Source organism: Ahaetulla prasina, chromosome 5 (genome assembly GCF_028640845.1).
Source record: "Ahaetulla prasina isolate Xishuangbanna chromosome 5, ASM2864084v1, whole genome shotgun sequence".
Taxonomy (NCBI): Eukaryota; Metazoa; Chordata; class Lepidosauria; order Squamata; family Colubridae; genus Ahaetulla; species Ahaetulla prasina.
Window position 1 is genome coordinate 27,255,848 of NC_080543.1, and position 24,723 is coordinate 27,280,570.

The window sequence follows — 24,723 nt, forward strand, 5'->3', positions numbered from 1 at the left end:
CCCTGTTTCACATGCCACATAAGGAAACTAGTTTTGTAACATCACGGGGTGCCCTGCATTCCAATAAAATACTTTGGACTTATCAGGTGTATGTGATTTGTTCAGCTTGCAATAGCATTGAAGTAGCACAGTTACATGTAAGTAAGTACTAGCAGTGGTTTCAGTCAGGAGACTCCCACCCACCTGCCCTTGTATGTTCTTTTCTACTAGCACAGAAACAGCGAAATATTTAAAGAGAGAGAATTGATGGCGGAAAGGTGTTTTCTTCCCCCAACAAGGCTGATATTTACAAGTAAGTGATGGTCTCCACTAGGCCTGGGGTCTCCAACCTTGGTGACTTTAAGACTTGTGGACTTCAACTCCCAGGATTCCTCAGCCAGCTTTGTTGGCAGAGGAATCCTGGGAGTTGAAGTCCACAAGTCTTAAAGTCACCAAGGTTGGAGAGACCCCTGCACTAGGCAACATCCTGGCCACAAAGCTGCAGCTTACCAAAGGAAAACCACTTGACTGGGGATGACTATGCATAGCTGCCATTGACCTGTCTCATCCATGGTCAAAAATGACTATCTTCAACAACATATACAGTGAAAGCATTCTGCATGGAAATCCAGAAAGCCCAAGATAACAAATAAGGTTAAGAAAATATCCATACATAAGGATAAATAAAGTGTTTGGCATCTTAGCTGAGCTTACAACCTGCTTATAATGAGAATTTCTCCAGATGGTAGGAAGTACACATGAAACAACATCATCATCATCATCATCATCATCATCATCATTATAACAGAGTTGGAAGGGACCTTGGAGGTCTCTAGTCCAACCCCCTGCCCAGGCAGGAAACCCTACATCTACATACACCTAAAAGTCAATGAAAACGAATTCAAATCATTAAACATATATAATAAAGGGAGGATGGTATTGTAGCTGGGTTGATTGCAACAGTTCAAATAGAATTTCTAAAACGAAGAAAAGTTCCATATATCATTTTGCTAGATGGATAATGAAACAAAAGCTTCTTCCTGAATTTATTTATCAACTTATCTATATATATAAAAGCCAAATCCACTCACTCATCACACAATCTCCAGAACTGTAAAGCCTACAAACTTGAAATTTGGCACATATGTTCCTCTTGGCTTCTAGGTGCTCGCTAAGAAAGGGTTTTTCGAAATGACCATTAGTTTTTCATATACAGTATATTCATAAACAGTATATTAACATGCTTTGATGCTAAGGAATTAAATGTTCTACTCCCCCTCTCCACCTGAAAAGTTCCAACTGCCATTTGCCTCACATTTCGTTAGCTTAGTTCAAACTGGAAGATGTTCCAGTCCGTCACTCAGGAAGGGTCTGGGGCTCCTTACAGTACTAAACTTCACTACCTCACAAAAATGTCTACGCCTTCCATCTATGGAACTGCTTCCAGACTCAAGGAGGTGGGAAAGATATTCCCTTTTGAGTTTCAATCCACCGACCATCGGATTGTGAATGGAATTTCTTCTGCATAGTGTCCCAGCCCCAACTCACTTCTTACACTGACTTCCTCAGTTCAGATGAATCTGTTCCTTCTACTGTAACACCAGTTAAAGGGAAAAGACTGTCTTTCTGCTGCCCAGAAGTACAACGGATGCTTCAAAATGACGTCTTTTGGAGCCAGAGAGGTGAAGGAGGGAAATTTTATGCCAACATTTAAAGTGCAGGGGCAGGTCTACCACAGGATAGGGAGTATAATGGCGGGGCCTCAGCAGCAGCCTTCATTTCTCCAGATATACTTTTTTGGTGATGATGACAATGAGAGTCTGTCAAGACCAAGACCATGGGGATGTTACAGTGGTCATAATTAGGGAAGCACGGGTATCCAGCTAGCTGTTACTATGATGAATAAGACTCAATAAATATGTGTGTCTTCTCCAACTTTTCGTTTCCATTATGGCCAATCAGATGCCTATGGAAAATAGGGTGAAAAAGAGTGAATTAGTTTGAGTTCCTCTTTTGCCTGTCCAGAGTGCTATTCAGGGTTGAAGCCAAATTGCCAAAATAGTTGAAATTTACTCATCACTACTTAGCAGAGTAGCCTATTTTGAATACTTCAAAATGATTCAAAATGATCACATACGCGAGAAGAGTAATTCTCCCTTAGAACTTACAGGTACATCTCTGTTTCTCAGGCTTTCATGAAATTTCTTTAAGGTATTTCAAAAACTGTGATCATTAAAGAAGCAGCATCTTTTTTGAGACATAAAAGTACATAATGCTGCCAAAATAATTGTGTATGTAAGACTTACTGTAACTTAGAGCTAGGAAAAATGCTCTAAAATGACCAACTAAATAACTCAAAGGAACAGAACATTTGGGTCCTTTTAGCACAGAAATTCCAGAGAATAGCTAGAAGAGATAAGAATGCATTCTTAAATGAACAGTGCAAAGAAATAGAAGAAAACAATAGAATAGGGAGGACCAGAGATCTCTTCAAGAAAATTGGAGATATGAAGGGAACATTTCATGCAAAGATGGGCATGATAAAGGACCAAAATGGCAGGGACCTAACAGAGGCAGAAGAGATTAACAGGTGGCAAAATTACACAGAAGAACTATACAAGAACAAGCTTAACACCCCTGATAACCACAATGGGGTGGTCGCTGACCTCAAGTCAGACATCCTAGAATGTGAAGTCAAATGGACCTTAGGAAATCTGAGCAACAACAAAGCTAGTGGAGGAGACAGTATTCCAGCTGAGCTATTCAAAATCTTAAAAGATGATGCAGTAAAAGTGCTACAATCAATTTGCCAGCAAATTTGGAAAACTCAACAGTGGCCACAGGATTAGAAAAGGTCAGTTTACATTCCAATTCCAAAGAAAGGCAATGCCAAAGAATGTTCAAACTATCGCACCATTGCACTCATTTCACATGCTAGTAAGGTTATGCTTAATATCTTACAAGTTAGGCTCCAGCAGCATGTGGATCGAAAACTACCAGAAGTACAGGCAGGATTTTGAAGAGGCAGAGGAACTAGAGATCAAATTACCAACATACGCTGGATCATGGAGAAAGCTAGGGAGTTCCAGAAAAACATCTACTTCAGGTTCATTGACTATGCTAAAGCCTTTGATTGTGTGGATCACAACAAACTGTGGCAAGTTCTTAAAGAGATGGGAATACCAGACCATCTTATTTGTCTCTTGAGAAACCTATATATGCAGGTCAAGAACCAACAGTGAGAACTGGACACAGAACGACTGATTGGTTCAAAATTGGGAAAGGAGTCCAGCAAGGCTGTATACTGTTACCCTACCTATTTAATTTATATGCAGAGCACATCATGAGAACGGCGGGGCTAGATGCATCAAAAGTTGGAGTTAAGATTGCCGGGAGAAATATCAACAACCTCAGATATACAGATGATACCAGTCTAATGGCAGAAAGTGAAGAGGAACTAAAGAGCCTCTTGATGCGGGTGAAGAAGGAGAGTGCAAAAGTTGGCTTGAAACTCAACATTAAGAAAACTAAGCATCTGACCCTCTCAATTCATGGCAAATAGATGGGGAAGAAATGGAGGTAGTGAGAGATTTTATTTTCCTGGACTCCAAGATCACCGCAGATGTGGACTGCAGCCAAGAAAATAAAGACGTTTGATCCTGGGGAGGAAAGCTATGGCAAATCTAGACAGCATACTAAAAAGCAGAGACATCACCCTGCCAACAAAAGTGCGTATAGTCAAAGCTATGGTTTTCCCAGTTGCAATGTATGGCTGTGAAAGTTGGACCATAAGAAAGGCTGAGTGCCAAACAATTGAGGCCTTTGAACTATGATGCTGGAGAAGACTCCTGCGAATCCCTTGGACTGCAAGGCGATCAAACTGGTTAGTCCTAGAGAAGATCAACCCTGACTGCTCTTTAGAAAGCCAGATCCTGAAGATGAAACTAAATATTTTGGCCTAATGAGAAGGAAGGACTCACTGGAGAAGAGCCTAATGCTGGGAAAGATTGAGGGCAAAGGAAGAATGGGACAACAGAGAATGAGGTGGCTGGATGGAGTCACTGAAGCAGTCAGCGTGCACTTAAATGGACTCCAGAGGATGGTAGAGGACAGGAAGACCTGGAGGAACGTTATCAATGGGGTCGCGATGGGTCGGACACAACTTTGCAACTAACAACAAGAAGCACAGAAAAGAAAGGAAGAGAAACATGATAAAAAATAAAACTATGTATTTTTGTGTATGGTAGCAGATATTTTAATTTGTTTACTTGGGCTTTGATTGTGAACTATTTTTCTTTATTTCATAGAATTACCAAAGCTATTTATTATATTTTAATAAACTTAGAGTAGTCTTAAGGAAATGACACTCTCAAAGAGACCTTGTAAAGCTGACTATACAAGAAATGATAATTGGGTTCAAAGTTACCCAGAATTAAATTTACAGACTGCTCTAAACAATAATATAGTTTGCTTAATTTTGGCTCCCCACATTGTGCATACCCAGACAACCATACAGTATCACATATTAAAAATAAAGTCTTGTTTCATATAAAGTATAAATTCATCTAAGTGCTGCAAAACCACTTTTAAAAGCCATTAGTGTTCAAATACTTATATTTTTAAATTATTGTGCCATTAGGTTATTTAGCCTCATTCTTTTAATGCTTTGTTATTTACTGCATGAAAGTAATAATCCAATTCAAAATTACAACTTAGCATGCAACATTCATCCATTTCTCTGTATCTTTCATGAGTCTCCCACACAGAGACTATACCTCTTTTTCATTTTCAGATGCAACATAATTAGCATTCCTTTAGCCAGGAACATTCCCAGGATATATCTGAATACAAGTTCTCAGAGACCTCAAAGCTAGTAAACCTCTTAAATTCATAATGCAAACAGCTTTCATTTTTACCTTATAAAATCTGAAAGATGTTTTTCAAAATTAGCACCATTTCTTTATGTCAAAGTGTTCAGTTTATTTTCATGAAAATACTATAAGTTTTAAGACAAGCTTTCAGAGAATTGGAGGGAGAGGGGAGCCTTCATGGGGCCAGGTCTTTGGATGCTATCACAAAAACTCTTATCTTTCCAGTCTTTTTGCTGGTTTTTACCTCAGGAACGTACAACCTGAAGGCCCTTCAGTGCTCTGGATGATGCTAAGGCATCTCAAACATTTATACCGAACTGTCATCTTTTGTTGTGTTTTAATTAAGAAATGAATCCATTCATAGAAATGAACCTTTATTTTTGTTTCTGTATTTTTAAGCACATATCTGGTTTAAAGCATAAAGGTGGCCATGCATTTGATCTATTTTTAAGCCCAGAGCAAATGGCTTGTGAACTTATGACGGAGGACACAGTGGCCAATCACTTGTCATGATCAGATTGTTTTATTGGTCAATTTGAAATTCACTGGCATCATTGACCTCTAGAAGAGGAGCGATTAAAAATGGCCCATCTCAGATATCACATTTTTTTTCCCCCAGCAATACATCAGGCTGTTTCACTGCATACTCAGACCATTTGTGAAATTGTTGAGACCATGGATGTGACTTTCCACATGTAAGCTCTATCAGACCATAGATCTCAGATATAAAGTGACAGAAATGACAGTCTGGGTGACAGTGGTGGAAGACAAAAAGTGGTTACATATAATAAAAAACAAGTAAACGCTCAGATTTGGACTTGGACTATGGCAATGAGAACACAGAGGTATCAATACTTTGCATTCTCATCGTATCAGTTAAACGTTGTCCCAGAGGAACTACTGGGAAAAATAGGTAGTGTCGGTATCCATCTTGACTACTGTGGAATATTTAAAAGATATGTTCATAATAAGTGAACAAGAAAACATCACTTGTTTTCATTCTGATTTAAATGCCATATTGGCAGGATTAGGTTGAGTAAATGAAGCAACATTTTATCAAACTATTGGGATTCCTCTGATCTTCTGGACACCAAAGGTGATAGCAGGGTTTTTGGTAGCATGAATATTAGCACTTGTGATGTTGGTACCTGCCTCACCTGGCTTGTTCAAGCAATTACATAAAATATATGCAGCTGGATTCAAAAAGTAGCAATGCTCTTTGAGGGAGAGGGCCATGCTTTTTTTTTTTTTGGAAGGGTATGGTGATACCCTCACTCCTAAAGAAACCATGTTAGATAACTTCTGCTCTGTCTCCAATTTTACCTTCTTGAAATAGTTCTGGAGAGGTGAGGCTGCAAAGAATCTTGGATAAAGTAGATTATCTATGCCACCTTTAGTTGGTTTCAGGTCAAGCTCTGGATGAAATTTCATTACCAATTGTGAATGACTCCCATAAGAACTTTGGTTACTGGAATTTTATTATAGTCCTACTGGATCTCCCAACAGAATTCAATACTATTAACCGTGGTATCACATCTTTATACCACCTGCAAAATTTGGAAGTAGTGGGCATTATATTACAATTGTTCCACTCCTACACAAGAGAGCAAGTCATAATGGCAAATGAGGAACTATAACCTTGGCTATTTATGTGCAGGGTGTCACAGTGAGCATGCTGATAGCGTGTAATGCAGAACTGATGGTGCAACATAGGGAATACACTGTGTTCCCTCCCAACTATAGATGAACCTTATAGGTCTTGCTTTTTTTTTAAGCAGTAGTGAGTGGAAAGTATAAATGGATAACTTGTATAAATTGTTATCATGAATATACTTCAGGACCCTGGACTTCATAGTTTTCTTATACCATCTCCACCCCCTCTTCCTCCATCTCATTTTAAGCTAGACAAGATTTCTGAAGCATGAATGTAAGAAACAATACCCTAAATCAAGAACTTTCCCCTTTGATTTCATTCCTAAACCACCATGCCACTTTTTAAATGCAGTTAATTTATTCTAATCAAACTTGGGGCCATCATGCTGTGCTTGAAGACTGGTAATTTAAGGTCAAATCAGTGAACAGACTTTGCCTGGAAAAAGTTATACTTTGCCATTCTTTATACACTAAAGAGACCACACAGATTGCTGAAGCTATAAAAATCAAAATGTATTCCCCAAACAGGCATCCTGCAATGCATTTTGACAGCACCAAATGTTATGGTATATCATAACAATGTTATGATATACCTCACTCCACAAATAGCCTTTTAGTATTCAAAAACTGAGGAACATAAATAGATTAAGAGAAAAATTGAAGCTCAGCAAATCACAAGAAAAAAGTGAAAGTCAAGATGCTGATGTATTTTTAAAAACCTAAGAAAAAAATTATCTAAAATGCACAGAGAAGTTGGATTAGAATGTTACTTACACAGTGGATAATCTACTCGAAGATAAGCAATATATTGGTGTAATTAGATTTTTATCTCACCTTTCTGCCAGGAGCTCAAAGTGATATGTAGAGTTTCTCCAATTTTTCCCATAATAATCACCTTGGAAGGTATGGTAGGCTGAGGAGAAAACAATTGGCCCCAAAACACAATGGACTTCCATAATACAGAGTGGACTCAGACCTGCATTTTCCAGATCTTAGCAGGCTACTGAGCTATTAGAACTCTAAATTTACATTTCTATTGATTGCAACAGAGAACAATTAAGCAACTGCTGAACTTTTTCCAACCTCTGAAACGTAGCCTATATTTTTTCAGAATAAATGAATACAACGACAGTGCAATCTTGTATAGGTTTCCTCAAAGATCAGTTTTAATTCAACTAATGCATAGGACTGAAGTTCTGGTGGAGTCATGTGTCATAGGATAAAAGTTTAAAAAATGAATTTGGGTTTGTCGAATTTGAGGGGTTTTATCTATTTTCCAACTGGTTCAACTATCTGTGGCAGAATGAAAGGTATATCACACATTGTGATGGAAGCAGCAGACTTTTGCAGAACTTGCAACTGGATGGAAAGGAATGGCCAACACAGCAATTCTATTCATATCTCTATGTGAAAGCAGGTCCCTTTTAGTCTAGTAATGCTGACATCCAGATAACTCTATAGCAGCCTTCCCAACCTGATGCTCTCAAAGTGCTTGAGGAAAATTCTGAAAGGCCCAGCTCTATTTCTCTTCCGAGTGCCAGCTACTGCCGGTCTTTTGTCTTCTTCAGAGTTATATTTGTTAGGCAAAGAGCCTCTCCTTTTTATTATTCTAGCAATCACTTTGGGATCATTTCTGCTGAAGAACAAAGCAATATGTTTCAAGGAAAATACATGACAAGGGCAGGGAGCAAATGTTCCACAGATATTTTTAGACAGAAGGAAATGGGCATGTGAAAAGAGAGCATTTTGGTGAGTCTTGAGGAAAGAAAGCCTGCCTTGGCAGGGAGCTTGAATAGGGACTCTCATTCAACAAAACTAAACCCACTGATCAAAAGTAGATCTTCTGTGTCCACAGAACGTTTGAATGGGGAGGCGGAATGGGACACTCAAGGAAAGGTGCAAGATAGGGAGTAGCCAAAATTCCTGTTGCAATATTTTCTACTATGTTTTTCTCATCATTTTCTAGTCTGCACTTCTTGAGATATTCACATCACCATATTATTTTAATGTGTTCTCCGTTACTTAAGATTCTTCCAGCCAATGCCAAAGAGCAATCATCCTGTATAAAGATGTCTTACAGAACTGGATAAATCATTTCAGCCACTTTATCGCTGTTTGTCTGTTTAAACGGATCCTACAGTCCCGACAAAATGCAATAACCTTCTTGACCGAAATTTGTCAAAGGTTTAATAATGTAATCCTTTCAATTGACACTGCTTTGACGGGATTTTTAACATTTGCTATACAAGTACAATTTATCCTTTTGTCTCTCACAGACAGAATTATTAATTAAATATTAATTAAATATGTATTTCTAAAAACAATAATAAAGTAATAGTTCCAATTCTAATCCTCTCAAAGCTCCATTCACACAACTGGCTTCACTCAAATAACACATGCACTGACAACAGTCTGGGATTCTCTCCTTTAAAATGGCAAAGTATAGGTAGAAAGAGGCAGTTTTGGACATTTTTATTTTATTTATTTATTTATTTTTCGCATTTTTATACCACCCTATCTCCCTAGGGACATGAAGTTGGATACATTGGTTTGAAATTCTGGAGAACTGCTGCTAATTAATACCTCGCTTCATGCCTCATTACCAAACCACGATTTTAATAAAGACCAACAATAAGCCATTACTGTTGTGTTCACACATTATAGGAAAATTTAAAAGTCACATATCTGAACCAGTGTCCTACAAAGCAGTATTTTAGGTTTCTGTTTGACTTTCCACATCAGTGGTGTAACAAAACACATTCATCAATATTTGCCTAAATACATATCTCACACAAATTCAATCCTTGGCCATGTCAGAATAAAAGGATCAGGTTTCAGGAAAGAACTGGGGGAGTCACTAGCTGAGTTCACAAAATGCACTGTTAATGTGTTTTTCTTCTTTAGTTTTGGCTTGGTATAAAGTATAAACCATACTGAGCATGGCTTATACAACGAACTTGTTGAAGCAGGCCATGTTTAAGCATAGCATACAACCTAGCAACCACCTGTCAAACACACAATACTGTAGACAACAACTGACAAAAACTGTCATTCCCCCTTTGCAAAAACATGGTGCCTTATGCATATTGAATTAATATGCATGATTTAGTCTTTTTCCCATTTAGAAAGCAAATAAGGTGTGGTGAATTTGCAACTTCTTTTACACATATCCATATTTAGCCTGCTGCCCAACAATGCTGTCCATTATTAGCTTATCTCCTCATCCCGAGTAGAGTTGCTGTACAATCAGCAGTAACTGATCTCTCACTATTGTGCCTTAGTGATGATATTACCTAGTTTGGTAATGAAACTTCTCAAAGAAACTACCAAACTCAGAAAGCACCAAGGATCCCACAGTTCAGCCTTAAGCTAAAAATATTCACTTGCCTTTTGACTTTCACTCTTTTTTCTTAGTCTGATCAGGAGATCCTGGTTTCCTACTGCTTCATACCTACTTCCTTATATGATTATTTCACCGCCCAGAGAAACTTGGGACATCATTCTTGCTAACAGCTACTGAATAATTAAAATAACAAATCATCCTGGTGTGGATACCACAAGCTTCAACATCTCTGTTTGACAAAGGTACAAAAGTAAATCACTCCGTTTTTCTTTTAAGATAACTGAATATACTCTCTAGAAGACCTTATAGATCTTCTTTCTCTCCTTTGAAATCTAGAAGAGTGGGACTCACTAAATCTGGTGCCTTAAGTTTGTGCTTCCAGGATTTGTTTAGCCACAGTTTAACCTCTAAGTCCAACTTTCCAGAATTAAAGGGATGCACCAACTTACTACGAGCAGGTTTCCACGATGCACGAGGGTAAATCACATTCAGTTCTGTTGTAGTTTTATACCTTATAACATCAAACTAGCAAAAAAGGCGTGTGGCAATTTCTAGGCAGAGATGAAACAAGGCTGCCCAGTCACACTCATGAACAATTCATTTCTGATGAACCAGAGGACTTGTCCTTCCACCTCCATCCCTGCAGCCAAGCAAAAGTTAGCCTCGAAGGAGCCTAACTTTTCCATCTGGGTATCTGGAAGTCTGGTCAAGTTCCCTCAACGGCAGGTGGTACTTAGGGCTCGCTCTGGACTTTTCAGCCAGCTTCCTCGCCTTCCCTGCCTCTACTGTGGAGACCGAGGCTCTTCTTACCTGACCCGGTTGTCGTGGAACTTGCTCTGCTGAGGTTCATTCAAGTAAATGGTGCGAGCTGCTGCCTCTCCCTGGTCTGCAGAGGACGTGGCCCCGGACATCTCATCATCCGCCTTCTTATAGCCCGAATTAGAGCAAATGGGACCTGCCAGGAGCAGCCAAGCAAGACAGAAAGCAACAGAAAGGAGGAAAAGAGGCAATTAGTTACAGGGGGAAAGAAAGAGCCGGCAGAAGGCAAAAGCGAGGAGCAAAGAGAGAGGGACGAGGGCCCAGAAGCCTGCAAAAGGCGCAAAATCCCGCCCGGCGTCCATCCAATTGCCGCCCGGAGAGCCTCAGTTGGTCCGCTTGGGAACCCCTCTCCTTCGTAAAATAGCCCTGAGGAAAGGTGGCTCCCAGCATCGCCGCCTCCGCCGCCTCCCCGTTGTTCCCGGCGCTGCCTTCGCTCCCCGAAAGCCCGCTGCGTTTGCAAGCGCACGCCATCCCAAACGGCACCAGCCCGGCCGAGGAAGGCGACGGGCGCTCGCTTGTACTCCCGCTGGAGGAGGAGAAGATACGCACCGACCTGGCTGCGCAACTCCCGCCGAAGCAAAACAACAACAATCAAAGTCGTGGCAAAGAAAAAGGCGGGGCTTCCTCCAGTCCTGCCGCCGCCGCCGCCGCCGCCAACTGGAGAGACCGCCCTCCCATCGATCGCCGGCCGCGCGGCCACAGCCCCGATTAGCGGAAAGACGCGGCCGCGGGTTTGTTCTTAAATGGATGAAAGAAGAGCGGAGGGGAGACAACGCGTGTTGGGTTCGGGCTTGGTGGCAGGCAAGGCGGTAAGAAAAGACCAAAGGAGAGGAGGAAGGAGAGGCCAGGGAAGTGAAAGGATGAAGGGACGTTGTAACGCTCACTCTGCTAAACAAATAATTCCCTCAACACTGTCAAACTATTGACTAAATCTGCACTACTGTTAATCTTCTCATCGTTCCCGTCATCCATCTCCTTCCATTTACGATTGCATGACTGTAACTTTGTTGCTTGTTTCCTTACGATTTATATTGATATTGTTTCCTGATGGCTTATTTGTACCCTATGATTATCATTAAGTGTTGTACCTTAGAATTCTTGATGAAGGTATCTTTTCTTTTATGTACACTGAGAGCATACGCACCAAGACAAATTCCTTGTGTGTCCAATCACACTTGGCCAATAAAAAATCCTATCCTATCCTATCGTATCCTATCCTATCCATTCTATTCCATATTCTATTCTAGATAGATGGATTGGTATATTTGCCCTGAAGCATCCTTCCTAATGTTCCTATTAAAGAATGACTGATGAATAATGCAGGATGGATTAATTCTTTATTTAGAATTTGGAAAAGCAGCATACAATAACTTCAAGAGTGACCTGGCTGGCCGGCGGGCCACCCCACACGTTTTGATTGATGCTGGAGGTAAATAGCAAAGTATCGGCAGCCCTGTTCAGCCATTGAATGGTTCTGCCCTTATCCTATTTGTTCAAGTTATTTAAGGCCACTGAGGATAAAACTTCTGTAAGTGACTGTTCAATATCCTGGAAGTAAAAATAGGGAGGGTGAGGGAGAATCGGACGTTTCTTTAGCTTTCAGGACAACTACAACTCTAGCAGAGCGCTTCTTTTGTCCAGGACCATATTGGCTAACGTTTTATTTGCTTTATTATACACTTCAGTCAATCAAGAGAAAATAGGGGATTTCTCTCCTTTATACTTCAGGCAACAGTTCTGTTGGGAGGTAATGCTGAGTAAGTTTAGACAACTTAGGGAGAAGTTTTGCATTAGTTCAACAACTACAAATTGTGGGCTTTTTCTATTGCATTTGAGGGCCCTCTTCCACAATTTGCTGAGTGTAACTTGGATGCCTGCCATAAGGTCCTCTCCATCTGGACCCACTGAAGCTGACAAACAATAGTGAAACAGTTGTTACAGAATCCAAGGGAAAGAATGAACAGCACACCATCTGTCATCTTTCCTAGCTGGCTTTGCTGAAATCTCCATCTAAGTTTCTGTTCTGTTAAGGGGATGACCCCTTTAGTGACATTTGGCAACAAAACTCACTGAATTAATGTGATTTATTGTTAGTGATTCGATGTATATCCCACCTTTCTGTCTACATCACTTTCAAGGGCAGATGTAAGAAATTGCATCAAAAGTCTATCTAGGCAGCCCATATCAGAGGACTCCCTCATATTGGCTGAATTTATTTAGTGGCTCTAAACAAGCTATTAAAGCAGCTGTATCTTTTCCTGGGCTCATGCAGCTCCCCTTTGCAGTTCGAAAATGAGGAGTCTGATTTAAGATATTCCCAACAGGTGCTACATGTGTTATGCCAAGAGTCACGCTGGCAGCATATAAATGGTCTGAATAATTAAATATAAATTGTGCTCCATGTTTTGCCCTTAACATCCATATCTCTGCACAGCTCTATTTCTAAAATACTTTTTGGTAATAAAACATATCTTATCATCACCAGCCACTTAACATTATCCTCAAAAGAAATGAACAAAAGCTGTTTTAGACATTAAATCTAAATATGGAAATCCAGTTCGGAGTCGTGGTTAAGGCATCAAGCTAGTAAACTGGAAAATGTGAGTTCTAGTCCTGCCATAGGCACAAAGCATCCCCATGGTTACGTGTTCAAAATTCAGATGCCTGGCAACTGACTCATATTTATGACAATTGCAGTGTCCCAAGATCATATGATCACCTTTTATGACCTTTTGACAAAGAAAATGGATGAAGCCAGATTCACTTAACAACAATGTTACTAACTCAAGAACTTCAGTGATTCATTTAACAACTGTAACTGCAAGTTAGGGCAAATTCACTTAACAGTTGTCTCACTTCGCAAAAGAAATTTTTTTCTAAGTCAATGACTACCTGCAATCCTCAATATTTGCCAATGCTCTTTGCATGAACATATTTTCCATGTCATTAGTTACTTATTTAGTAACTATATTTACACAAAACTCCAAACAAGGGGACCACATTTTATCCTACAGAATAGAACAGAACAGAATAGAATTTTTAATTGGCTAAGTGTGATTGGACACGCAAGGAATTTGTCTTGGAGCATATGCTCTCAGTGTACATAAAAGAAAAGATACGTTCATCAAGCATTCTAAGGTACAACACTTAATGATAATCATAGGGTACAAATAAGCAATCAGGAATCAATATCGATATAAATCGTAAGGATACAAGCAACAAAGTTACAGTCATACAATCATAAGTGGACGGAGATGGATGATGGGTAATGTGCAAACTTATTACATATGGCTATTTTAAGGTTGTTTAAATCAAGAAAAATGAATTGAATCAAGCATGATAACAATAACAATAACAACAACAGAGTTGGAAGGGACCTTGGAGGCCTTCTAGTCCAACCCCCTGCCCAGGCAGGAAACCCTACACCATCTCAGACAGATGGTTATCCAACATTTTCTTAAAAATTTCCAGTGTTGGAGCATTCACAACTTCTGCAGGCAAGTCGTTCCACTTATTAATTGTTCTATCAGGAAATTTCTCCTTAGTTCTAAGTTGCTTCTTTCCTTGATCAGTTTCCACCCATTGCTTTTTGTTCTACCCTCAGATGCTTTGGAGAACAGCCCGACTCCCACTTCTCTGTGGCAGCCCCTGAGATATTGCAACACTGCTATCATGTCTCCCCTAGTCCTTCTTTTCATTAAACTAGACATATCCAGTTCCTGCAATCGTTCTTCATATGTTTTAGCCTCCAGTCCCCTAATCATCTTTGTTGCTCTTCTCTGCACTCTTTTTAGAGTCTCAGCATCTTTTTTACATTGTGGCGACTAAAACTGAATGCAGTATTCCAAGTGTGGCCTTACCAAGGCATTATAAAGTGGCACTAACACTTCACGTGATCTTGATTCTATCCCTCTGTTTATGCAGCCCAGAACTGTGTTGGCTTTTTTAGCAGCAGCTGCACACTGCTGGCTCATATCTAAATGGTTGTCCACTAGGACTCCAAGATCCCTCTCACAGGTACTACTATTGAGCAAGGTACCACATATACGGTACCTGTGCATTTTGTTTTTTTTGCCTAAATGTAGAACCTTACTTTTTTCGCTGTTGAATTTCATTTTGTTAGATAGCGCCCAATGTTCAAGTCTGTCAAGATCTTTCTGTAATTTGAGCCTATCTTCTGGAGTGTTGGCTATTCCTGCCAGCTTGGTGTCATCTGCAAATTTGATGAGTTCCCCATTGATCATGATAACTATGTAATGCAAATGCTCCATCTTGGCTTTTTCTGGGTTTTTTTCTGAGCAGGAAGTGGTATCTGATAAATATATGCTACTCCATAGTACTAAGCATAAGTGAGATAGACAAGGTTGGGCAAATCCTCCCAACTCACCCTTTGCTTCTTTCTTCAAACTTATCATGGTTTTGAACATATATACATTCACATGTTCATACATACATATATACACATGAACATATATACATTCACATGTGCATACACACACACACACACAATCTTATATGATTTTTGCTATTTCATAAAAAATTGTATCTGTCTCTCTTTCATAAAGATTGGTGTCTACTAAGACATAATGTGATTGATTTGGTTTTCAAGCCATTTGTTGTGGGAACCAGCCCTTTGTGTTTGTAGACAATAGTCTCTTAGGTGAATGATGGGTTCAAGCAACCTTCAATGCTTCTTCCCCAAAGTCACCCCCGTATCTGACAAGCTTGCTGAATCTCTCAAGAAATTGGATATATTTTCAAACTAGTTCAACATAATTGGGGGAAGATATCCATAGGCAACTTCTTATGGATTAGAGAAATCCTGGAGTCTGTAGACAGCATATTATTAGTCAGCACATAATCCCACAAATTGCTGCTGAAACATAATTATTCAGGTGACAAAAGGAGGAAAATGCATCAGGATTGCATTTCCCTGAAAAACACATCGGGACTGCATTTCCTGTATTTCCCTAAATTCCATTCCAATTAATTTAAATTGGATTTAGCTTTTGTGTGACCTTGTCTATTTCTTTGTCTCTCTGCTACCCATTTTCAGAATTGCAACCCCTTCCAAGGTGACACGTATCCAGGTCAAGTAAGGCATCCCCAGCCTTCAAAGATCTGTCAGGAAATTCATTTATGTTTTCTTTATTAAATGAACACTGCCGATCACACTCATTTACAGTATCTAATCTGCCAGGTCTCTTGAAGATTCTGTTTTGACTGAAGCAGATTCATGCCTCTCAGACAAGAATAATATTTGAACAGCTGAAAGGAGTGACAGGCAACAAACTAGAACAGAGTATTATCACATTTTTTTCTTATTTTATTTTATAAAAAAACACATCCACTTTAGCTAAAGCATTCTTTGGCACAGAATAGAAAAGTAATTAATTTCTTGAGTCTTCTGCTAGGTCAATAGGAGCTATATTGGCTGTAGTGATTTTAAAAAAAAAGAATCAAGCCCACAGCAGAAAGATGTGTATCGTTGAGTACATTTACTCTAAACATACGGTACTGTTTTCCTTTAAGGTCAGCTTTAAAAGTAAGTAAATCATCTTTACTTTTAAAGGTTAACTTTAGCAAAACATTTTTAGCATTCTTGATAGTCAAGAATGCCAGAAAGGATTCTGATGTTGATGCACAAATGACATCTTGGCACAAATGATCTGTCCCAAAAGGATGTATTTTCTGTGCAGAATGATTTCCAGAGCTTGGGGTATGAACTTAATAGTATCGGTTGTAGGCTTATCTTTTCAGAGGTTTTACCAGTATATAAGGAACAAAAAAGTAAAAGCCAGCGTGTAGTGGAGTTTAATGTGTGGCTAAAGGAGTGGTGTAAAGGGGAAGGCTTTGGTTTTATTAGTCACGATGTCTGCAACTGGTCCAATGAAAAACTGTACAAAAGAGATGGATTGCATCCATCAAAGAAAGGTACTGAGTTACTTAGCAATAAATTCACAGATTTTCTGGATAAACATTTAAACTGAACAGTGGAGACAGAGAATTAATTGATACAGAAAATTTCTGTCCCCAGCAATCCAAAATTAATAGGGTTATCAGTGCAAGTTACATAGATGTCTGTGCGGGTAAGATTATCAGCCCTGCTATCAAGCAAAACCAAGCATTTAATAGTGAGTGCCATACCATTTGCACTAAACCAACAGGTGGCAAGAAAGTAGGGGCAGTCAGGCACAACACAGGTTATGTAGACAGTAAACACAAGGTCAGTCCAAATGGACTCAAAGGTCTATACACCAATGCACAGAGTATGAGGAATAAACAGGGTGAATTAGAAATTCAAGTAAATGAGGGCAGATATGATATTGTTGCCATTACGGAAACTTGGTGGGGATGAAACCAACAAATGGAACATACAGCTAGAGGGAAACAAATTATTTAAAAGAAATAGACCAAATAAAAGAGGAGGTGGAGTTGCACTATATATAAGAAATAACTACAACTCTACAGAAATAGAGCACAACAATGATGAAAATCATTTGAATGCATTTGGGTCAATATAAAAGGGGGGGGGGAAATGATATTGCCATAGGTCTATACTATAGGCCACCCAACCAAACAGAGGAAGTAGATGAACTTTTTGCTAGTCAGCTAACTAAGGTATGTAGGAAGCACATCACAGTAGTAATGGGAGATTTTAACAACCCTGACATCAACTGGGAGACAAACTCTGCACAAGTGTGAGATCCAACAGGTTCCTAACAAACCTAGCAGACAACTTTGTTTCCCAAAAAGTAGAGAACGTAACAAGGGGATCAGCCATACTGGACTTAATTCTCACTAACAGAGATGAAATGATAGAAGGTTTTGAAGCTACAGGAACCTTGGGGGCAAGTGATCACGCAATATTCGAATTTGACATTAAGCAAATACAAGTAGTAGAACAAAGTCAAACTAGAGTCTTCGACTTTAAGAGAGCTAATTTCAATAAACTTAGAGAGAGCTTGAGAAGGAGTCCATGGATGAGAATCCTCAAGGGGAAAACAACTCAAGAAGCTTGGGAAATTTTGAAAAGTGAGATTATAAAAGCGCAGTCTAGCACAATACCAATGAAGAAGAAAAATAATAGATCTCAAAAGAAACCAGCATGGATGCATAAAGAACTCTCTGACAAATTGAAAGGCAAAAAGGACAAGTATAAAAAGTGGAAAGAGGGACAAATAACTAAGGCAGAATATCAGCAAATAGCCCGAGCCTGTAAAGATGAAGTGAGGAAAGCTAAGGCTCACAACGAACAAAGGCTAGCGATAAAAGTAAATAATAACAAAAAAAAGCTTCTTCCAACATGTTAAAAACAAGAAAAAAGTCAAGGAAACAATTGGCCCATTGCTGGGAGGAAGTGGCAAGAAGGTGACAAGCAACAGGGAGAAAGCAGATCTACTTAACTCATATTTTGCATCTGTCTTTACACAAAAGGAAAAAACAATCCAACCTATCAAAAACAGCATCACAAAAAACAGATTAGGAACACAAGTTAAAATAGGGAAGAAAATGGTAAGTGAACACCTGTCTACCCTAGACGAGTTCAAATCACCAGGACCAGATGGATTACACCCTAAGGTTCTGAAGGAACTGGCAGACGAGATCTCAGAACCACTGAACTATATCTTTCAAAGATCCTGGAGCACAGGAGAGCTGCCAGAGGACTGGAAAAGAGCTGATGTAGTTCCCATTTTCAAAAAAGGAAAAAAAAACAGATCCGGGAAACTACAGACCTATCAGCCTGAGCTCAATACCGGGGAAGATTCTGGAAAAGATAATCGAGCAATGAATCACCGAACACCTAGAAGCAAACAAAGTAATAACCAAAAGCCAACATGGGTTTGTCAAAAACAGATCATGCCAGACTAATCTTATTGCATTCTTTGACAAAGTGACAAAATTAGTAGACCAGAGGAATGCTGTCGATATAATTTACTTGGACTTCAGTAAAGCATTTGATAAAGTAGACCATAACCTACTACTAGATAAAGTAGAAAAATGTGGGTTAGACAGCACCATCACCAGATGGATTCGTAACTGGCTGACCAACCGCACTCAACGTGTAGTCCTCAATGGAACTACATCCACATGGAGGGAGGTATGCAGTGGAGTAGGCCAAGGTTCTGTTTTAGGCCCAGTACTCTTCAACATCTTCATCAATGACTTGGACAAGGGGATAGATGGGGAATTCATCAAATTTGCAGATGACACCAAGCTGGCAGGAATAGCCAACACTCCAGAAGATAGGCTTAAGTTACAGAAGGATCTTGACAGACTTGAACATTGGGCGCTATCTAACAAAATGAAATTCAACAGTGAAAAAAGTAAGGTTCTACATTTAGGCAAAAAAACAAAACAAAATGCACAGGTACCGTATATATGGTACCTTGCTCAATAGTAGTAACTGTGAGAGGGATTTTGGACTCCTAGTGGACAACCATTTAGATATGAGCCAGCTGTGTGCAGCAGCTGCTAAAAAAGCCAACACAGTTCTGGGCTGCATAAGCAGAGGGATAGAATCAAGATCACGTGAAGTGTTAGTGCCACTTTATAATGCCTTGGTAATGCCACACTTGGAATATTGCATTCAGTTTTGGTCGCCACGATGTAGAAAAGATGTTGAGACTCTAGAAAGAGTGCAGAGAAGAGCAACAAAGATGATTAGGGGACTGGAGGCTAAAACATATGAAGAACGGTTGCAAGAACTCGGTATGCCTAGTTTAATGAAAAGAAGGACTAGGGGAGACATGATAGCAGTGTTCCAATATCTCAGCAGTTGCCACAAAGAAGAGGGAATCAAGCTATTCTCCAAAGCATCTGAGGGTAGAACAAAAAGCAATGGGTGGAAACTAATCAAGGAGAGATGCAACTTAGAACTAAGGAGAAATTACCTGACAGTTAGAACAATTAATCAGTGGAACAACTTGCCTGCAGAAGTTGTAAATGCTCCAACATGGAAATTTTTAAGAAAATGTTGGATAACCATCTGTCTGAGATGGTGTAGGGTTTCCTGCCTGGGCAGGGGGTTGGACTAGAAGGCCTCCAAGGTCCCTTCCAACTCGTTGTTGTTGTTGTTGTTATTGTTGTTGTTGTTGTTATTATTTCTTTTAATGGTAGATGACCAGTCAAAAGGTAATTCTTCACTGTCAATAATTGAAGAGTGTTTTTCTATGCCTAGGAGGAAAAGGTAAATGAGTCCCTGAGGATTTTTACTCCACTAGTTGTTGTGATTACAGTGGGGGCAATACTCATCTCCATTTCAAGGCCATTGAGCCAGTGCTGCCCAAAGACATTTCTGTAGTCATGTGGCCAGCATGACATCATGGAACAGTTTTACCTTCCTACCGAAGTGGTATCTATTTATCTATTTGCATGCTTTCAAACTGCTAGGTAGGCAGGAGCTGGGGCAAGAAAGGCGTTGCGTGGCACTCGAGTCTCGAACCTGGGCTGCCGGCTTTCCAGCCGACAACCCAGCATCTTAACTGCTGAGCCCCCATTCCTCTTTGCTATCCATACCGAAGAAAAATAGCAGGGTCTGGCTGTAGAGAAAACTAAGGCATTACAGAAACTATGATAAAAATGAAAAGTTTTTTCTTACTCTGTAATATACTTGGGCATAAGAAATTAAGTGTTTAGCCATCCATTTTAAATAAATCTCATAAAATGTTATGGTCTTTCAGTAGTCAGCTAAGGTTCAAAGCACTTTTCCCTTTTCGAAAACTTCCATTTTTTCTCTGATCCTAAAGTATGTTTGATTGTCTTAGATCCATTTAAGCACAAATGTTTCTTGCACCAAGCTGTATTAGTTTGTAAGAGCCATGGTGGTGCAGTGGTTAGAATGCAGTATTGCGGGCTAATTCTGTTAAGTCTGCTGACTGCCTGTAGTTCAATTCTCATTGGATCAAGGTTCACTCAGCCTTCTATTCTTCCGAGGTTGGTAAAATGAGGACCCAGATTGTTGGGGGCAATATGCTGACTCTGTAAACTGCTTAGAGAGTTTACCTAGGACCTAAAGATGGAAACGATCTGCATTGCATTGCCCTTTGGAAAGAAGCAATGTTTGTACCTTAGGAGAAGGGGTGCATAATTGTACCTGTGCATCTACATCTCTTTAGGCAAACAGGTTCTTCAATCACTGTGGTTTCCATGGAAATCCAGTAAGATGCCTGGTCCAGGATGCAAAGATTTTACAGATGTACCAAGGCTGGCAAATGTTTTGTCCTATGGTTAAAGTTTCTTTAATAAAGGAGAATATTTGTAATTCAGGGTTGACATGAGAAGCCCTTGGTGCTTTCTGATCTTGCTTGTTTTCTTGCAGACGTTTTATTACCCAACTAGGTAATATCATCAGGACTAGCACCAATGATATTACCTAGTTTGGGCAATGAAACATCTGCAAAAAAACAAGCAAGCTCAGGGAGCACCAAGGACCCCTTACAGTTGCTTTGTAAGTTACTCCTAAAGACTCCAAGATTTAGGAGGTTTAAGGACCACTTTTGGAACAATAGCCAGGAAAAAAAATCTATACAAATTAAAACTGCCAAAGCTATCATAACAATTATGAAGAAATACAGTCAACATTTTATATGGAAATAAAAGTAGTAAGGCTGAAAGTGTCTGTGTTTCAAACTACACAAAGATGCAGTTTTGCCGTATAACTTCAGTAAGATTTCATACTTCGTATGTACTTCTGTAAGGAAAAGCAAAGCCATTATGTAGATAAAATTTTACAATATGGCAAAAATGTCTTTATTGCATCTTGGCATCTCTTGGCAATCTATTAATCTATTAGTCAGGTCATCGAGATTTCATAAATCATAGGTTATGTTTCATTTGCTTCAGCATGGTAAAAAATAATTGGGAACATTCTGTTCCTTAAGCGAATTAAAATGTCCTGAAATGTAAGAGATTCAGTGGTCCCATTCATGTTGCTAGAAATACATAATACAAAGTTACACGTTTAAGCTATATTTTCTTATTCATAGTTAAATAATTGATATAAGTAGGGAAGACAAATCTATCAAAAACAATGCTCTCAGTTAATTCAGCAAAATGGCTGAAAGTCTTTTCCTCCCTTTTTTTAATTCAGTTTTTTTTTTATTGAAAGAGTTTTAAAAAAACAAAAACATTTTTCCTCTTTTTCCCCTCCTCCCAAAAAACAAAACACCCCCTCCTCCCCACCCCCGGCTTCCCGGGTCAATCACAAGGTAAAGTTATACATAAACCAAACATAGAATAAAATTTTCCCTTCCAATCCAAATAACCACATCCAAAGCTTTTCGTCTCCCAACCCCTCCCATTACATAAAATAACTTTCTAATTATTCAAAGGCAATCTGATATTTCTTAATCTGATATCTGTTTTGTAGATAATCAATCCATTTTTCCATTCAATTAAATATCTTTCCTGCGTATTGTCTTTTAAAACGCTGAGATTTTAGCCATCTCAGCCAAATTAATAACTTTCAATATCCATTCTTCTATTGTAGGTATCTCTTCTTTCTTCCAGTATTGTCCAATCAACAGTCTTGCTGCTGTTATTAAGTTCAGAATCAATTTAGTCTCAATCCCTGTACAATCCGTTATAATTCCCAAAAGGAAAAATTGTGGCAGGAACTTTATCTTCTTCTTCAGTACATTTTGAATAATCCACCAAATTCTTATCCAAAAGACCTTAATTTTCTTGCAAGTCCACCAAATATGAAAATATGTAGCATCATCACAATCACACCTCCAACATTTCGCTTGGATATTAGGATACATACATGATAATTTTTTGGGATCTAAATGCCATCTATAAAACATCTTATAAAAATTTTCCTTAAATTCTGTGCTTGTGTAAACTTAACATTTCTAACCCAAATTTTCTCCCATGTTTCCAACATTATTGGTTCCTGAATATTCTGTGCCCATTTTATCATACAATCCTTTACCAAATCCTTTTCGAATCTATTTCAAGCAACACATTATACAATCTCTTTATATGCTCCTGGGTCTGATTTCTAATTTGCTTTATTAAATTTTCCTCCTTTGCATTATACCAATTTTTGATCTTCTTTCCATCTAGCACTTATTTGCCCATATTGAAACCAAGTATAATTCCTCCCTTCTTCATTTAATACCTGTAATGATTTTAATTGCAATCTACCTCCTTCAGCATACAAAAGTTCTTTATATGTAATCATTTCCTGTTTCTGTTCTATATTTATATTCTCTATTGCATGTCTAGGGCTCGCCCATATAGGAATCTTGTATTCTAATTTATAGGAATATTTTTCCAGACCATAAAGAGCACTTCTCAACACATGATTCTTAAAAGCCCTATCCACTTTTTTCATAAAATAAGTACGCATGCCATCCATATAACAAGTCATAACCTTCTATATTCAAAATTCTTTCCTCTGTTAAGTTAAACCAGTCACTTATTACTGAAAGGGTTACTGCTTCATAATATAGTTTAAAGTTAGGCATTCTTAAACCACCTCTTTCCCGTGAGTCCTGTATTATTTTCATTTTAACCCTCGCCTTTTTACCCTGCCATATAAATTTATTAATCCCAATCTGCCAATCTTCCAAATTTTTATCCTTTTTAATTATAGGTATCATCTGGAACAGAAACAAAAATCTAGGTAACACATTCATTTTAATAGCCGCAATCCTTCCCAATAGGGATAACTGCAATTTCTTCCAGCCACTCATATCATTCTGAACTTTTTGCCATAGCAAGTCATAATTATTCTTATAAAGTTTCTTGTTCGATGAGCTAATATAGACCCCTAAATATTTAACCTTTTTTACTACCTCAAATCCTGTCATTTCCTCTAGTTTTTGTTTCTGTTGTATAGACATATTTTTAATTATCACTTTTGTTTTATTCTGATTTATTTTAAATCCTGATACCTTTCCATATTTATCAATTACTTCCAACAAAATCTACTTGAATTTATAGGATTCATTAACGTAACCACTACATCATCTGCAAAAGCTCTAACTTTGTACTCATATTGTCTAATCTTAATTCCCTCTATTTTCATTAATTCTCGTATTTTATCTAATAATGGTTCCAGAGTCAAAACAAACAATAATGGTGATAAGGGACATCCCTGTCTTGTTCCTTTCGCAATCTTAATAACTTCTGTCAAACTACCATTTACTATAATCTGTGCTGTTTGCTCTCCATAAATCGCTTTAATTATTCTAATAAAACAGTCTCCAAATTGCATTTTCTCTATTAATTTAAATAAAAAATCCCAATGCAATCGATCAAAGGCTTTCTCTGCATCCAAAAAAATAAGTGCCGCTGAAGTATTCTTCTTTTCCAAATATTCCAATATATTAATAATCTGTCTAACATTATTCCTCATCTGCCTCCCTTTTATAAAACCAGATTGATCAGTATGAATTCTTTGTTGTAAAACTAACATTAATCTATTTGCTATTATTTTTACAAAAATCTTATAATCATTATTTAAAAGTGAAATCGGCCTGTAGTTACCAGGTTTAGAGCAGTCTTGCTCCTCTTCGGTATCAGTGAAATAAAAGATGTTTTCCATGACGGGGTATTCCACTCCTAATTGTATCTGATTAAATAATTCTTTAAGTGGGCCTAATATTTCATCCTGTGTTTTTATAATAAGTTGCTGTAAGACCATCTGTACCAGGGTTTTCCCATTTTAATTGTTTAATTGCCTCCACTATTTCTCCAGTAGCTATCGGCCGATTCAGCTCCTCCTCTGTTCTAATGTTAGAATATTAACCTTATAATCTTTCAAATAATCATAAATGTCCCTATCCAATATTTTGTCTTTTGCATATAGTGCAGTATAAAATTCTGAGAATGCCTTTTAATTTTATCCTGTTGGTATATCTCTTTACCTTTATATTCTATTTTTTGTATGACACGTGCTTTCTGTTTCTTCCTTAAATTATATGCCAACCATCTCCCAGGTTTATTTGCATTACAAAAGGTATTATGTTTAGCATATTGTATATTCGTTGCCACCTGGTCTGCCATTAACATATTAAATTGACTCTGTAATATTTTTATAGCCTCTTT

General features: G+C 38.5%; 1 protein-coding gene across 1 annotated transcript in view; it reads right to left on the minus strand.

Moving 5' to 3' along the window:
- Positions 1–10,847, minus strand: part of ATP8A2 (ATPase phospholipid transporting 8A2) — a gene marked incomplete at its 5' end in the record, with an annotated part of 398,725 nt that extends 387,878 nt beyond the window's left edge. Inside the window, one exon of the mRNA XM_058185167.1 lies at positions 10,657–10,847. Coding sequence (XP_058041150.1) covers positions 10,657–10,847 — 191 coding nt within the window. The remainder of the gene's footprint in view (positions 1–10,656) is intronic.
- Between the last annotated feature and the right edge of the window lie 13,876 nt (positions 10,848–24,723).